Source organism: Lonchura striata, chromosome 17 (assembly GCF_050655825.1).
Source record: "Lonchura striata isolate lonStrDom1 chromosome 17, ASM5065582v1, whole genome shotgun sequence".
Classification (NCBI taxonomy): domain Eukaryota; kingdom Metazoa; phylum Chordata; class Aves; order Passeriformes; family Estrildidae; genus Lonchura; species Lonchura striata.
Window position 1 is genome coordinate 1,757,035 of NC_140719.1, and position 18,188 is coordinate 1,775,222.

Genomic DNA, 18,188 nt, shown 5'->3' on the forward strand with positions numbered 1-18,188 from the left:
AGGAAAGCTCCTGGAAGTGCTGGGAGCAGCAGCAGAGTAACAAAGCCTTTGCTCCGGAGGCAGGAGGCACCAGCAGCATCAGCAGGTCACACTTTTGGGCTGCTCCAGTGCAGCACCTGGAATGGCCAGTGAGGAGCTGGAAGGGCCAGTGGAGCAGTGGCACATGGGGCACATTCCTGGTGTGAGGTACCCCGGTGTGTGCAGAGATGGGCACAGTGTGTGACTTGCATGGGGGGATGGAGGGGAGCAGGTGCCAGAGCTCAGCAAACACAAGGAGCTGGGCACACGGGCTGTGAGCACAGAGCACAGGTTCTGATGGCCAAACAGGAGTTATTCAGAGCCACCTCCCCAAAAACAAAGGTCATGTGAATGCCAGACAGGGGCACTTCCAGGGCTCTGTTCACAAAGGAATTGGCATCAACCCCTATCACCTCCTGACCAAACTGCCTTTAAAGAAGCCCAGGCTTTACAATGACCAATACAAGGCCACTGGAAAAGGCCCTTCCAGACAGAAGCTCTCCAGTTTACATGGCTTTCAACCACCACTTGCAACTGGTCAATGAATCTGTCCCTCTCTCCACAGTGTGCATAAATTGTGAGTGTCCCCCTCACACCAGTCTGTCCCCAATGCTCTCCACAGGGACAACACAGAATCACAGAACCATGGAACAGCCCGAACTGGAGGGACCCTCCAGGATCATCCAGCCCCTGGCCCTGCCCAGATCCCCCAAAATCCCACCCTGACCATCCCTGGCAGCGCTGGCCAAAGGCTCCTGGAGCTCTGGCAGCCTCGGGGCCGTGCCCATTCCCTGGGCAGCCTGGGCAGTGCCAGCACCTCTGGGGGAAGAACCTTTCCTGCTCTCCAGCCTGAGCTGCCCTGGCCCAGCTCCAGCCGTGCCCTGGCTCCTGTCCCTGTCCCAGAGCAGAGCTGGAGCTGCCCCAGGGAGGAGCTGCAGCCCCGGGGAGCTCTGCCCTCAGCCTGCCCCAGCTGAACCATCCCAGTGCCCTCAGCTGCTCCTCACGGGCCCCTCCAGCCCACCCAAGTCAGCCAAGAGCAAAAGCCCCTCCCCACTGCACAGCAATGCAGCCAAGCTCAGCTGGAAACCAGCACTGCCAGAGGACACCGACTGCAGAGCAGCTGCTGCTGCCCAGCCAGGAGCTGTGGGGACAAGAGGCTCCTGTGGGACAAACAGCCAAGCTCAGATGCTTTCACCAAGGGCTGGTGGCCATGGCTGGAGGAGAAGCTTCCATTGCTACTCATCAGTCACAGCTCCACCTCTCCCTCCCAGGGCACCAGGGATGCTTTTCAGCTTTGTCCATGTAATGATCAAGAGCAGCAGAGGCACAAAAACTCTGAAAATACACAGAGTATTTCTTCCAAACGGTAAAATCTTAATGTCAGAAATAGTTTTAGACGTCTTAAGCTTTCCCTAGACCTGCACAGAGAGCACTGACCTCCTGCCCTGCTGTTCTTAGTAGCTGTCCTGTGGTGGAAAGGAGGACAGGAAGAACACTGATGCATCTGAGACAATCACCAGCTAAGGACATCTCCTGGATTTCTTTCCAGCAGTATGGATAATGATCAACAAAACCCAGGAGAAAATCCAACATCAATTCCTCTTTTCTCTCCCCCTGCAGGACAAACCAACCCCAAGTGCAATGCTGGGCAGCTCAAATCAGACTTCTCCTGAGTCCCTTAAAGGAAGCCTGGTCCAACTGCTCCTCCTTCTTTTTATTAGCAAATGAATTTGGATCTCAGAGACACTGCAGGGACCTGCTCCAGGCTAAGGACATCAGAGACACTGCAAGAGTGGTGCCTTGCCAGATTCCCAGAGGAAGTCCCTTCCCTGGAGCAGGAGGAGAGGACAGTTTGATGTTCACAGAAGAAAGAAAAAGCTTCTTCTCATCACAGCAGGAGGTGGGGTGGGGACAGGAAGCACTGTTTTGAACAGGGCACACCACAGCCAGCCCAGTCAAAAGTATTCCACAACTGCAGAGTGATCAGGAAAACAAACAACAACCTGTAAAACCTGCTCTTGAGCTCAGACTCATTTACAGAAAGCATCCACATTCCTCAGAGCAACTTTCCTCAAAACATCTCAGCTGTTTCTCAGGCTTTCCTTTCCAAGTTCCTCATCTGTGTCAAACACACCCCCAGCCCTGGGCTCATCAGGTGCTGCAGGCGACTTATGGGCAAGTCCCTGAACATGCCAAAAGAAGGTAAGATGCAAACAGACACAGGTGGTCAATAATCCTTAGCCAGGACCCCAAGATTGACGTTCACCCTGGCCCTCCAGCAGAGCTCAGTGTCCAGGCACAGCTCTCCAGAGGCTCACCCTGTCCCCACAGCCCCTGAGGGAATGGTGCCCGTGCCTCACCGAGCGTCTGCTGGTTGCGCACGCCGCCGATGACCACGCAGATCTCCGCGGGCACATCCCCTGGCCCATCCTTGATGCTCTTCTTGGAATCTTTGGTGTCGTCCTGCCAGATCACCTCCTCGATGTAGTCATCTGGTACCTCTGTCTTCACTTTCACCTCAGTCATCATTCCAGCCTCTTCACTGGGGGAGGACTGAGATGTCACCGAGTCGGAGCCCTCGGCTTTTGGGCTCTGCGGGCTTTCTCTCCTCTTCAAACACTCCCTGAAGGGGAAAAGAGAGGAGAGAATGTGAATCCTCAATGCCAAGTGCTCCTTTTGTCATCACCAGGACCTAATTCTAGGCATGGTTTATGCAGGTTATTTAAAAGAAGCATATTAATGTGTGTCTGCCATACATGATAAGTAATTAAAATTTAACTGGCAAAAGCAATAAAATGATTTGCTAGTAATGAAAATAACCTTAATCATCACAAACAACCGTAGTGCTCATAAACACACTGCACCCCTAAAGAAGAGCACAGAACTTGCCCTGGTTGCCAGCAGGCCACGGGCACAGCTCCAGCAGTTCTGACTGCAGGTATTTTGCCAACACTAGTCCATACACACAAAGCCATATTCTCCTGTGGCACTTGGGGACATGGGTCACTGGTGGACCTGGCACTGCTGAATTCAGTTTGACTTGATGATCTTCAAGGTCTTTTCCAACCTAAACGATTCCATGATTCCATTACACTTTTGATTTGGAGCTATCTCCACCCTGTATCACATCCTCTCTTTTATCCCTTCAAGCAACCTGACATCCCCTGGTATTCAGAGGCTTTATTGAACATACTCAGTGCTGATCAAAGGGGATCATCTGGAGAATGAGGATATTTTGGGAGACTACCACATTATGGACAGATAGAACAATCTGGGATGACAGGGAAAGCCTAATGGAGGGGGAAAGGCAGAGGAGGTCCACTGTGCTCAGAAATAGGTTAGGAAATAGCCTGTGTTTTCATCCGGGAAGAGCTGAGAATTTATGGGAGAAAACAACCTAAGCAAATATTTTAAACCCTTTAAGAAAAGGAAACTGGACAGCTCAAAACTGTAAAACAACATCAACAGGTGCTGTGGTAGCAAAAGGCAAAGGGGGTGTGAGACCACCAGACAATAATGTGGGAATAAGCCAATGGAGCTCCTTTAGCATCACTCATTATGGACCCCCAGCTTTTCATACTGGGTATGAATACACTCCACCATGCAATACAAAGATAAAATAATTGCTGGTTCAGTTTGTGCAGAAATCAGAACTAAATATATAATGGCTCAGACTACCCAGAAACAGAAACCACTGTGACATATTTAGAGTCATGTAAACACTGGGAGCAGCCAAAGGTATTTGAAAACATTTCAGGCAGAAGTAACAAAACTAAATGAAAAATAGACTGAACTTATGGATGATTATTAGATCATGCAACAGTGACAGAGAAAAAAAAAAATCCCAAATTGCTTGCAACATCATAACGTTTGTCAGGACAAAGTATGAATTATAGTGTTAAAGAGCCAACACCTGCAGTGGGTTCTGACACAGGTTAAGGAGCTCACAGAGGAACCAGGACGGTGCAACTGGAGGTCAGGAGCGCCTGGGAGGACAGGGATAAGCAGAGGAACAGAGAGAACAATCCTCCAGTAATTACTGCCCAACGTCCCACACGGACATGGAGTCACTATTCAAACTGGGTCAGGCACATTCTATTGCCAGAGGTTTTATTATTCATCCCTCAATTCTCATTATGGAATGAAATGTACAATTAACAGCCCCTAAACAGAGAGAATTAGCCTTGACCTGCCTTCCCACTCATTTCCTGCCTTCTCACACATACTCCCCTATGCCGTGCTCCCAAAATCATACAGGGCTCTTACAAGTGAGAAAGATGGATTGAGACACAGATGTGGCTGAGATCTGGACAGTCCTTATGGCAATATTATTGGTATGCCACAGGCCCATCCATCTCAGCACCAGCACCCTTCCAAGGGAAGGCAGTGAGTACAGAATACTCAGGGATCAGAAAAGAGTGGGACTGACTGCAGATCATCAAACCCAGAAGGTGTGAAATGCAAAACACGGATAAAGGCAACAATAGGGTAGATAGGAAGATCTTTCCTTCCTCAGGCAGGACTGTGGAGGAAGATCAAAGCCAGCCAGGGCAGTTCCCACGGGGAGCCTGGGAGGTGGGAGAGGCAGTGAGAGCTCAGTTATGGATGGCACAGCAACCTGGACCTGCCAGTCCTGGGCAAAGCAACAGGAAAATCCAGGCATGAGCCAAGTGATCTGGGATTAGAAGCTGATACCAGTGGCAGTGCAATGAGGCTAGAGCCTTCTGAGGAGAATATAAAAAGGGCAAGAATACAATGACTTTTTGATGATGCCAGCTTTGCATTGGTCACATTCAAACACAAACCAAATCAGCAACAAGCCCCGTGCTGCGAGGCAAAGCTGTTCTCCATGTGCACTGCTCCTGAATAGAGAGGCATTCCCACAGGACTCCTGGAATGGCTGATGTGGGACAGATTTATTCATGCTCTGAAATTAAATTAAACACCACTGTTGCTAAAACTTATGGGTGGAGCCATGGAGGGGTGGATAGCAAAGACTGTGAACAGGACACTCCACCAGTGGATCCCTCTCTCCATAGCTGCCTGTGCCCAAGACCAGTGGCTGCAGCACAGTCAGACAAGCCCAGGACTGTGGATGCATGCAACTACAGAAAGCCACGCTCTGAGCTGAAGGACTGACCAAATTCTCAGTTCAGGTGCCTGAGATGGAAGGAGGAGATAATTTTCTCCCTGTCTGAAGCTGTGGTGAAGCCACTCCCCACGTGCTGCAGACACAGTGAGCAGCTTCAGGTTTCAGAGGTGATCAGAAAAGCTGAAGACGATTCCAAAATGCAGCACTGAAATGGTTCAAGATTGGGAAAAGACTTTGACTCTGTGAGACCAAATTGCTCCAGTCTGTTTCTCATGCCAAAAGGAAGACTAGAAGATTATTTGATTGCAGCATATCATCATCTTCATAGGGAGAAAATACTGTCTTGCCTTAACTTGGCAAGGGTGCAAGCTCATTGCTGGAAGCTGGAACCAGCTGAAATGAGGCACAAAACATTAGCACAGATGGTGGTCCACTGGAACAGCTGTTTTCCAAAGGATGTGCTCAGGGAGATCAGATCCCCCCGAGTTTTCAAACCCAGAGTTGTGTGTCTGGCTGGCCCCAGGTCCCTGGGCTCAGTACAGACATGCACTGGCCACGCTTGGTGGCCTGGAGCTGAGGGATATTTAAATTGTTAGACCAGACCAATGGACTCTCAGAACCTTTTTCCCTTCATGAACGCTGACTTTGTGGATCCCGCTCTGCCAAGAAAGGAATTTCCCAGCTGGAATGTCTGTTCCTGGGTGAGACCTAACCCTGCAAACATTAACTGACAGCAATTCATTGCCCCATATGTTCTAACTCTGAGCAGGTACCAGATGTGCAGAAGGACACAGCCCCAAATACTTCAGCAACTTTCTTCTACATGATTTCATGGCTCACAAGCCCTGAAAAGAGCCTGCTGTTCCCCTCAAAAACAAGTGAAACCATAAAAACAGCAGCAGTGACACTCCTGGGAGCAAGGCTGAGCTCTCCAAAAGCCACTTGGTGCCTTAGCTGGAGCTGCACAACTTTGGAGAGGAAGAGGAGGAAGAGGCAGCAGTGGTGCAATCCAGCTCTCTTGTGGTCCCCTGTGAAATCCAGGTCATGCTTCTGTGGCTAGAGCAGAACTAGGACCAGTTCAGGCTTTTCTGGAGCTCACTTGCTGAATGGGATATAAACGTTCCCAAGGGTCCAGGGGAGAGCTGGGCTCAGGGAATGATCCTCATGGCACAGCAGGTCATGGGACAGCAGAGTTTGAAGCCTCCTGGTTATGCTGGGGAAAGAGCACCAACATCCCAGAGCAAAACAGGAAGGAAAAGGAAGCTACTGACACTGGAAAGCTTCAGGCAGGATGGAAAGGAGGACGTACGCAGCCCCAGCAGAACCAGTTTTCCTTGGAAGACAGGAGTCATCACAGCCTCCACCATGCACAGAATCAACCCACACGTGCACCGAGCCAGGGGAGATGACCCAGGTAAGCCACATTTCATTCCCAGTCCTTCAGTCCTTGGATCAACCCTTGCAAGCCCATGATGCTGCACTTGCTCAGTGTTGTGCTGATTTTACCTCCCCTGCTACTGAGCAGCACAATGAACCTCCACTTGGAGATGAGGATAAAGCAGCAAGAGATCTGGAACATTGTTGTTCTCCAGAAATTCCCCGAGAGACACAGGGAGGGACAGGGAACATCCTACCTGGGGGAGGGAAGGCATCAGGCTTCAGTACTGCCATGGCCAGGCCTGGTTCTGCCACCCCTGTGCCATGGCAGATCTTCCAGAGCTGAGGCACAGCTGCTGGAAAGGCTCAGAAAGAGGATGAGCAACAACAGGAGTGAATTTTCAGTTCTGCAGCCCCCAAGGCTCCAAGCAGGTGTCAGAGGTTTGGGAGAGGGCACAGAGAGAAAAGGACTCAAAGCTTTCGGGGTGTCAGGTAAGTTCAGCACCAGTGCTGGGGGCAGAAGGACTCCCCAGTGTGACCCTGGCAGTGCCCACACAGACCTGCCCCAGCTGCCAGATCCCTGCTGGGGCACTGCTGGGGCACTGCTGGGGACACACTGGGACAGTGATGGCCAGAGCCTCCACTTGGTGGAGACAGCAGCGCACAGGAGCCAAGGGAGGACCTGCCAGAGTCACCTCCCACCACCAGGTCCCCCAGCCACCCTCTCCTGTGGCTCTGAGCTCGGTCCCCAGCCTCATGCCACCACCCTTGTGCATGAAACAATGCAGGTTCAGTGTTCAGTGTGGCCTTCCAGGGGTCAGCTGCACCTCCCTCTGCAGGTCCAACCTGCACTCAAACATCCATGGGCTGCCCTTCCCTGGGAAGAGGATATTCCTGTTCTCCAAACATGACACTGCATGCACAGGACAAAAACCGCTCAGAGCCATCAGGCCACAGAGGAGCAGAGTGCACAGGCACCGCTGGCTCATACCCTACCTCCTTCCACAGGGGGATCTAACTTCTCCATGGCTTTGGCCCCTCCCGGGAAATACCAACCTCCTTCACTGTTCCATGTCTTGTTTTTACTGAGCTGTGGGCCCTGCAATCCGAGAGACTCTTCCATGCTGAGGAGGCAGAAGCCTTGGATCACACAGTGCTCACTCCGTGCCTGGTTGCTCCTACAGGTGAGGTCCTGTTTCACTTCCCAGAACAGACTCTGTGATTTCCAACATGAAAGAGGCAAACAGACATTGCACTTGCATGTATCACTGCTCTCACTAAGTAGGCCACACAGCCAATTACTGTAATACCAGCTCTGCCATCTCACAATGCTCATTTCAACATTGCTGCCTGCTTTGATCATCAGACTTTCATCTTCTGATGACGTTACGGCCACTTTCATGTCAGACACAAGTGTGTGAAGGCAGAAGAGATTTCAGAAGGCCTTAATGAAGCCTTAGCATGAGACACTGGAAAGGCAGGGGTAAAAGTGGGTTCCTAGACCCATTTGGGTACAACTTCCTTGGACCTACACCTCGTGAAGGCCTCCAGTTTCAGCAGAGCTCGATGATGCAGCATGACAATTTGGGCCAGAACAGCTCTGGGTGTGAAGCCTCACCAGCATCAATGCAGGGAGCAACACGAGGGCCATGCCAGGAGCTCTTTCCAGGGAAGGACACAAAGGAAAGGCTGGGTGCTGACACTGGTCCCCTCTGCACGGTGACACCACCCACAGATCCAGCAGCTCCTTCCAGCTGATCCCCTGTGGCAGGAGTGGGGAGAAGGGGGTGAAGGCTGCAGCGTGGAGCTGTTCTGGTCCCTGCAGGGTCTCCCTGGCTGTGATGAGCAGAACAGCAATGAGTGAAAACAAACGGGGTCTGTCAGCTGCTGCAGCCACAAGAAACTCGTGCTTGCAGTTTGCTGTTTCTGATCTGGAGTAGCATCCTCATAAATAATGAAAGTGACTAAAAGCTACTTAAAAAACACACACTCCTCCCTTCTGAAAGAATGAGAAAAAAACCCCAATTATAAAAGGACATTTCTTTCAGCTAGGAATAATTTGTCATGTAATTCTCTGAAGACAGCAACAGAAACATGCATGCTCCGTGCTCCCTTTGAGTCATCTGTGATTGCACATGTACTCAGATGGCTTCTAATGAGGCTATTTTTACAGCACACATCCTGCTGAGTTTTTGGGGAGGGGCAGAGTGACATCAGTGAAGTAACAGGCTTCAACATCAGCTCCTCAAAAGGAGAGGAAAAGGAAACATGTGGAGGAGGATGTACCACTCTGAACCAACACCTATGAACAGCTCTCCTGCCCCAGCAGCGAATGTGGAGCACCTTTTGATTTTTCTAAACAAGACTCAAGCTGGAAAACCCAGAGATCATTAGTGCCTTGATGGTATCAGTGATGGCCAAGTTGCACAGGGCTCTGCACACGTTGCTCTGGTGGAAGCTGTCCCTGCTCATGGCAGGGCGTGGAACAGGAGGGGTCGTCAAGGTCCCCCAGCCCAACCCATTCTGTGATTCTGTGGTGACACCCCTTGGCAGAGGACAGGGTGTGCCCAGTTAAGAGTAAAACTGAAACGCATTTTGGGCACTCCTCGGAAGGTTCTTCTGGTCTGCAGCACCAAAGAGGACTCAAAAATACTCATGGGGACCAAGCAATGGACACCTTTGCAGAGGCCAGCAGGACACCAGCACCAGTGGGATGTCCCAACTTGTCTTCTGGAAACCAATGTGCAGTTGGCTCATCCAAGGCTAAATCAAAAGATCTCAGCTGTCAGAAACCAAAGGAAGCACAAAATGGGGGAGGCTGAAATTGGGCTCAATTTACAGATGTCTGTCATGGTTTTACAAGAACCAGAAGGTTCCTGTCATGACTGGAGCTATGGGAAGTGGAATCGACAGAACACATGTAAATGAATTCTCATTTTACATGGAGATGATGAAAGCAGAGACAAGAAAAAGAAGGATGTAAGTTGAAAATCTGCTTGACTGATAAATTAGCTGTGGTGGCCTTCCCACCCCTCCCCATGGCTCTCATCTGCTTCCTGGGGCAGTCCAGGGGGGTGGGTGGGCCCTGTGCCTTACACCAGGAGGAAGTGGAGATCTGGAAGCAGAGGAACTGCCTGGTGTGCTTCACTGGGGATCTGCTGCAGACATCAACAGACAAGAAGATTTTCAAGTGCAGGGTTAAAAGAGAGAAAAGCAGGAGCTGTTGTCCCAGTGTTACAATTGAGCTCCTGGCTCCAAGCTCCAGCCCCAGCTTCAGATGTTCCCTCACACCCTGAAAGGCAAAGGCACTACCCCAAGCTCCTGTGTCACAGTGTCCAGAACTGCTCCTCTCCAAGGGACTCAACCCCCCCTCCCTGCCACAGCTCCCAGAGCCTCTGCCAAAGCCCCTCTGCAGCCTGAGCCTGCATCCCTAAGAGAGGATGTCCTGGTGCTGCAACAACCACCCCATCCAGGGTTCCTCCTGCAAGGGATTATTTCCTGGAAGAGGCACTGTACTTCCAGTGTGGATTGCTGCCTCTGGTCATTGGGCATTTGCTGGAAAGGAGATTCTCTTACTGGGAATCTCCCCTCCACAGGAGAAAACCTCTGCTGTCTCTCAAATGAAGCAAACACTTCCTTAATGTACACTGTGTGCACACTAAAATATCCCTTCTGATCCTTGACTCTTTCCATTTGGGAGCCTGTCCACATTCCAGAGCATGGATACCCAAGGACATCCAAGTGTGTCACCAACACTCTGGGTGACACACATGAAGGCAGCATGTGCTGGTCCATATGCCTGAAATCCAAATTTTCACTTGGTTACAGAGGGATTCGTGGTCATCCGTGTTCCACTAGGAGGTTTCAATTCTCTTCACAATCTTCCTCAATGCCACTGTGAACTCCCAAAGTGTGCATTTAACTTCTGAAAGGTTACAAGAAAAGCCTGCTTTCTCCTGTCCCCATATTATTTTAAGGGGAACTTCCTCCTCCACCAGCAGTACAGGAGAGAAGACTTGCTGAAGAACAGAAAAAAAGCAAAAGCCGGTCAGAGCTTCTGGGCATTTTCCACGTGCAACATGCTCTGGTGACCCTCAGGAGTCAAAGACTTCAAGGTCCCTGGGAGGTCACACGTGCTCCTGTGGCCTCTGTGCTGGCTCTGTCCATGGCCAGGAGCTGCATCCTTGTGCTTGGCTGGGCTTCCTCACAGGGCTGCTGGGTCCCCTCCTGGAATCCACGACCCTGAACATGCTGCTCCTCCTACCCTGACCAAGGATGAAGCTGCAGCTCCTGGAGGCTCTGAGGCCCTCGTTCCAAGTCAGCTGGACCTGGAGACATCAAACTAACTGGGCACACACAGAAAATCCCTGAGGCAGGAGAAGAAGCACAAACCCTGCTCCTATCTGGGACATATTTACATCCTCTGCTTTCTCTCTCCAAAATAAACTGAAATCAGAACATGAGACCACATCCTTCTGCAGGCAGAAGTGTGACAGTAGCTGCCATTTAGGCTTTCCTGGGAGAAATTTGCTCAATAAATACCAATATTATTAAGGAGTTCGTAAATTTAAAAGACATGAAGGTTTTGTAGAAGAGAGATGCCTCAGGGAAGTTCAGCCCCTGCCTCTGAGGGCAGCCAGCTCTTGAAAACAGAGGTAACAGCTTTCAAAAACCCCAAAACACATAATGCAGCACTTGGTGGTGTGTGTGGTGTCACTGCTAAAATCTAGGAAAAACAAACAAACAAAGCCAAATACTTAATTTTTCCAGCTATCTGGGTCTAGTAGAACACACAACGTTTCCTGACAGCAAACTCTGCTTCAGGAAGTCCAAGAGGAATTTAATCGTGCGTTCATTCCTCAAGGGACACTCGGCAGCTCTGAATCCTTCAGAGAAGGTAAACCAATCAGCCTGCCTCTCCTCTGGAAATTAAACATTAAAATACAAACCAGAACAATAGTCAAGAGCCACAAAGAATTCCAAAGGTATTAGCAAAACAAATTCCCTTCAGTCCTTATTAGGAATATCTTGAGGATGGTTTGAAGAGGAAAGTCTAACCAAATATAAAAAAAATTTGGCTTATCCAACAAAAAACAACCGCGCACTCTTTGCCAAAAGCAAAAGAATTCAGTCAGATGAAAAATGCGACACACAAATGATGCAGGTTAAAAACTGAATTTAAGATGATAATGGAATAGCTGCCAGCGTCTTTAAATTTTCAAGCATGGAAATGTCAACAGAGACAAAGAAATTCAGGGGAAAACAAAGAGAATAGATTAAGGATTTATTTATATCAGTGAAAGAGCTCTGTGTTTCTTGACTAAGAAATGACTGAGGGGGTGAGAATTGAAATGGCCACAGGTCTCCAACACGCCATGAGGAGGGAGGGGGTGACCCAAGGATTTCCTGGTGCCTCAGCTTTCCTGATGGCTTTAGAACTGCCACGTCCTGGTACTTTGTGGCTCCAAAAAGTGACATTTCTCCACCTCACACCATCCAAAGCTCTCCAGAACTTTGGCACTGGGCAAATTGGTGTGCTTTACACAGAAAATACTGCTGTCCCTTGGAGCTGGGATGTGTCTGAGCGCTGTCATCTCCTTGTACATGGACATTTGACACATCTGACCTTCTTTTGGGTTTCAAGGAAACCTGCCCAGGTTCCCCCCAGCTTCTGTCCTGGTTGTATAGAACTGAACTAAAACTGGCCAGAGGGCATTTTTGAGGGGTTTTGTGCTGGTTGGTTGTTGTTTCTTTTTGAAGATGGCTGGTGAGAGCCCTTCAGTGGGCACCAAGGCTTATTAAATTCCTTGCCTAATTAGCAAGAGTTTTCTCTTTCTGATGCAGGATGACTTGGAAGCTTCTTGGTGCTCTGGGACTGAAAATCCCACAGATTGCCTCTTAAAGAAAGGGGAGACAATTAAAATAATTTTCTTTGGAAAAAAAATCCTGGAAGTACTAAGCCCCAGGCCTGTCCCTCCACAGGGTGTAGAGCCCTCTCCCGAGCTTCAGAGGACCACAGCCTGAGAAATTGTCCTTCCCCAGTGCTGGGGACCTGGTGAGCTGGAAGAGGAGCCTGAAGGAGAGTTGGTGCCATCCCAGGCCACTCCCTTGGGTGACAGGAGCTGCTGGGGAGGATGTGTTTACAAAGGACAGAGCAAGGAATGCAGGGAAGAGAGGGGAAGGTGCCACAAGGGAGGCTGGAGAAAGGTGAACCGAGAAGGAGCAAAGTGGGTGCAACCCTTTGCCAACATCTCCTCCCAGGGCTACCCAGGGAATGGTCCCAGCCCCACAAGCTCCAGAAGCATATGGACACCACTGCCAGGGATGCCCAGGGTGGGATGTTGGGGTGTCTGTGCAGGGACAGGAGCTGGACTCAGTGATACTGGTGGCTCCTTCTAGCTCAGGATCCGTGATTCCATGGAATTCACACCTTCTATGGCACAGACTGAAACACTCAGTCCCCTGAGGCACCACGGCTTGGCTTGGAGTACCTGGGAAAACTGCACCATGTCAGAGCTGGGAAACCTCCAGGCCCAGCCCAAAGCACCCCGGGAACTCCTGCTCTGCTCCCACCTGGGCCAGCACCCAGAGCCCTCCTGCTGGACCTGGACTGGAGGACTGGAGCCTTTCTGTTGCTGCTGCACTGAAGGAGAGGCCCCCCTGCCCTGGGCAGCAGCTCCCAGGCCCGAGGATTCCCCCTGCTCCAGGAGCAGAGCTCCTCCACAGCTACATCTGTGCTGCGGGCGGCCCCGGCTGTGCGCTGCGCTTCCAGCTGGCTCCCTTCCCTCCACAAACAGATGCAGCTCCTCTAGCAGGGGCTGATTTATTCAGCAGGAGTCTCACACATTAAGTGTAGTTAAGTCTGAAAACAAATCTAATGACTTTAAAATAAATAGCCAACAGAGGACTCCAAACTGAAATTCCTCCTTCCTCTGACACCCGCCATATAAACAATAATAATTATATAAAACCGTGTCTAACACATGACTACACAAGGCTCTGGTGACCAAGAAAAGCACACGCTGCTTGTCAGACATAATTGCACATTTGGTTTTTCAATTATTTCTTGTCAGGATCCAGAGCCCACCATCTGAACGCTGACATTAATTATTGGGAAGTTGTTGGTGCTCCAATAGTCTTATGGAGACTCCCAGTGCTCACCCTGAGGCTCCCAGTGCTGCCCCACACTGCCCTGCTGTCCCATACTGGGACTGTCACACACCAGACAGGGACACCCAGCCTGGGCCACCATGTGCAGAAGGGGCTTCAGAAGAAGCTTAAAGCAAGTCTCCAGTGGACATCAGCAAGGAACTGATCCCCTGCCATGTGCTCATGCACCGGATGGGGCCAGACCATGTCCAGCACTTGGGCCTCCAACATATGACCTGGAGCTGCTGGAGCCAGTCCAGAGGAGGCCATGGAGCTGCTCCAGGGCTCCCCTCTGCTCTGGAGCCAGGCTGGGAGCTGGGGGTGCTCCCCTGGAGAGGAGAAGCTCCAGGCAGAGCTCAGAGCCCTTCCAGGGCCTGAAGGGGCTCCAGGAGAGCTGGAGAGGGACTGGGGACAGGGGATGGAGGGACAGGACACAGGGAATGGCTCTCTCTGCCAGAGGGCAGGGATGGATGGGAGATTGGGAATTGTTCCCTGGTACAGGTGCCCAGAGCAGCTGTGGCTGCCCCTGGATCCCTGGCAGTGCCCAAGGCCAGGCTGGACAGGGCTGGGAGCAGCCTGGGACAGTGGGAGGTGTCCCTGCCATGGCAGGGGTGGCACTGGATGGGCTTTGAGGTCTCTCCTAACCCAAGGCAGTGTGGGATTCTGTGAATCCAGCCCATGTCACCCCTGTCACCATGTTCCTGCTGAGTCCCCTCCCAGCCCCTCTGAGCACGCAGCTCCTGGCATCGCACACCCATCACATCGCTGCCCATCATGTAGGAAAACATCCTGCCTTTTATTGGCTTTTAATTTGCTGCTTTTTAATTTTGTTGACTGTCTCTTTTTGCCTTGCAAAAGGAAGAAAGAAGCCTCTGATCTACCTTTTCTGGAGTGTTCAAAAACACGCACAGCTTTGTCAGGTTGTCTCTGAGTTGTCATCTTCCCCAAGGCAAGCAGCCATCTCTCTTCTGGCTGCCTTCAAGGAGGAGGGCTTTTAGTGATCCTAAGAATTCTCCTCACCTTTTAAAATCTCCCATTGCTGAGCTCTCACTGAGGTGCAGCAAGCACACAGGAGTCAATGGGGGAGGAGAACAGCGAGTGCCCTAACACCACAAGCTGCCAGCTGCACAGCCTGACCCCTGACACCCCAACGGCAGCAGCAGGCCTGGGGCTGGGGGTGGTGGGAGCACAAACCCCGGGGCCTTCAGAGCTTTCAGGGTTTGCTTGGAACAGAATAAAATCAATTCACTGCACCAAAAAAAGGAAAACAGGATTGACCCAATACCACAGTCATCACCTTGACCAAGCTTGCTACTGTGAAAAAAAATACTGCAGGAGGATAAAATCCAGGCAACTTTGATTATATATTATATTATATCATATCATATTATATTATATTATATTATATTATATTATATTATATTATATCATATCATATCATATCATATCATATTATATTATATTATATTATATTATATTAATTACATTGTACTATATTCTATTATACTATATTCTTTTTGCTTATATTTTTACTGATATAAATTAATTGTTAAAAGTTTCCTTGATAGTTTGCAATTAGTGAGGGTTTCAAGCAGCAATGACTTTGAGAAACATCCATCTTGTCTCCATCCACTGATGGCATCACAGATTCAGTCAGAGCCACATTTCTACCTTCAGTCACTGACAGAGTTTTCTTGAAATATTATATTTTGATTCTGTTTTATTATTTTTAAATGGACTTGGTCATTCTCATTTCTTTGACCATGTTTTGTTCAGTCAGGTAGATGATAAAGTGGGTTTTGTTTCCACTTTTCTACAAGGAAAAAAGCAATGACCAGCCTCACAGTCTTCTGGACACACAAAGGAGCAGGGAAAACAGAGGGAAGTTCTCCCACCTCGCCAGGAGCTCCAGCCCTGCCCTGGAAAGGGCCATGGCTCACTCCTGGGAGGATGTTCTGCCCCAAGGGCAGCTCAGGCAGGTCAGATGGACACCCCAAAGGTCAGATGGACACCCCAAAGGTGAGATGGACACCCCAAAGTCAGATGGACACCCCAAAGGTCAGATGGACACCCCAAAGGTGACATGGACACTCCAAAGGTCAGATGGACACCCCAAAGGTGAAATGGACACTCCAAAAGTCAGATGGACACTCCAAAGGTGAGATGGACACCCCAAAGGTCAGATGGACACCCCAAAGGTGACATGGACACTCCAAAGGTCACATGGACACTCCAAAGGTCAGATGGACACTCCAAAGGTGAGATGGACACCCCAAAGCTGAAATGGACACCCCAAAGGTGACATGGACACCCCAAAGGTCAGATGGACACTCCAAAGTTGAGATGGGACACCCCAAAGGTGAGATGGACACTCCAAAAGTGAGATGGGACACTCCAAAGGTCACATGGTCACTCCAAAGGTCAGATGGACACTCCAAAGGCCAGCTCCCATATGGAGGATGCACTCGCCCACTTGCTGTGGGAAACTCTCCAGTGAGAGCTGCAAAACTGAATTAAAGGTTGGAATAAAGAATGCAGGGGAAGGAAGTGATGCCTGGCTCCTCTCGCCCTGCTCCTCAGCCTGTGCTTTCTTTCCAAGACTTCCTTCAGGCTAGTTCCCAGGGAATCACCACTGCTGGGCCACAGGTGAGCCACACCCAAAGAGTGACAGAGGTCTTCTCCTGTGACAGACCCCCAGTGTTCCCCTCTGCCCAGCTCAGGGGCACTCCAGACGTGTTCAATGCCAAGCAGTGCCAAGCGGACAAAAAGCTGCCAGGATTGAGGGGATTTTGTCCTGAAATGCCATTGGCAGAGCTGGGGCCCGGGGAGGCCCCAGCCAGCAGGGACCAGCCTGGGCAGGGACCAGGGACTGGTGGGAGCGTGGGAGCAGCAGGGGCTGCGGGGTCAGCGGTGGGAGGCAGGGAGGGCAGCAGCACCACAGCAGCTCCCAGAGCTCTGATGTGCTTTTACACAGCAGGATGGGTTTTATCTAAGGAATAAAACTTTCAACACCCTGGAGAGGACGGGAGGCCACAGCCCAGAGCAGACCCACCTCAGCACATCCCTCTCCAGAGGGGGAGCAGCAGAGACACCTCTCAGTGGGATCACAGGGGAATGGGGTGGTGGGACACCTCTGGCCTCTCCTTCTGAAGGACAGAAGGGTCTGCACAGCCCAAGGTGTCCATCCAAGAGCCTCGTCCTGGGGGCACTCAGCTGGAACTTCCCACACCACACACAGACCACCTCTGCTTTCGGTCCCCAATGCCAGGATGACGCCAGCCTCCCACATCCATCTTTCCAGCTCTACCCAAAGGGGGCTGCATGGACACTGAGCTCTGCCACCCATCCCATCTTTGGCCACCCCATCTGCAGGATGGAGAGCACAGCTGAGCAGAGCTGACCCACCCAGCACACCCCAGCCCTACCTGCTGGAAGAGCTCCTCCGCCCGCTGCTGTTGCTCTCCTCGGCCTAGGGGATGAAAACAGAAGAGCTGGTTAGGTTCAGAAGGACGAGGCTGCTCTCCAGCCCAAACCCAGCTCCTCCAGAGCTGCACATGTGCCCAGCTGCGAGCCCGGGCTGGGGCAGGGCAGGGCGTGAGCCCCCAGCCCGTCCCCTCCGGTCACCCCCGAGCGCCGGGCAGCGATCCCTGGGAGCAGAGCCACACGGAAAACAGCAATGGCCAAAGTGGCCAAACGTCCCCCTCGTTAGCCCCGTGCCCTAATTAGCCCCCCGGCAGGGCTGGGCAGGGAGGGCCCAGGGCCTCCTCTCGCCTCCTTCCCCGGCTCGCTGATGAGAGCCTTCCTTGGAAAGACAATATTATTCCAATCCCAGAAATTTTATTTCTGAATTTGTGCAAATACAAGTTAAAAGATATTAGCTGCATTTCACATTTTGTGCAAATGGCAGAAACAGGCAATTCATGTGCAGCAGGATGGGGGCCAGCCAACGATTTCGATAAAATAAACCCTTTTTTAATTTAAATGCTAATGCACTGAATTAAAATTTAATAACTGAGGAAATTGAAAAGCCGAGCAGGAATATTGGAAATAAATCCAAGCAGAAACAGCTGAAATTAAAAATTCTAGAGAGTGGGAGGATAGCAGCTAAGCTGTCTTATATGATTACATTTTTTTTTTTTTTTTTTTTTTTTCAGAACGAAGGGGGGAAGGAAAAAAATCCTATCTTTGGCTGGCTGTAGGGCAGTAAATCGAGAGTGCTGTGATTTATTGCTCAATTTTCCTGAGGGAAAAAGGCTTTCTTTCATGCTGAAATATTTCATAAATTTCAAGCCAGCATAAATTCTTAATTTAAAAGTTATGGAGGTCACATTTAGTGCACTGGTGCAATTCTAAAATCTTAAAGGAATAGCAACCAAAAAAAATTGCAATTTGATTTTATTTTTTTTAATTCTTCATGTAAAATTTTCTTCAAAGGGATTGTCCAAATTACACAAAGCAGAAACACAACCTGGCTTCTGAAGGGATATGAAATCCACTGGAAATGAAGAGATAAAAATCTAATTCAATTACAAAAAGGTATTTTGTTATGATG

The 18,188-nt window shown here is 50.3% G+C and overlaps 1 protein-coding gene across 1 annotated transcript in view; it reads right to left on the reverse strand.

The window, feature by feature from the left end:
- Positions 1-18,188, reverse strand: part of ZNF618 (zinc finger protein 618) — a 148,631-nt gene that overhangs the window by 68,081 nt on the left and 62,362 nt on the right. The window contains exons 2-3 of the mRNA XM_085594010.1: positions 17,062-17,105; positions 2,379-2,641 (exon numbers count right to left, since the gene is read on the reverse strand). Coding sequence (XP_085450136.1) covers positions 2,379-2,641; positions 17,062-17,105 — 307 coding nt within the window. The remainder of the gene's footprint in view (positions 1-2,378; positions 2,642-17,061; positions 17,106-18,188) is intronic.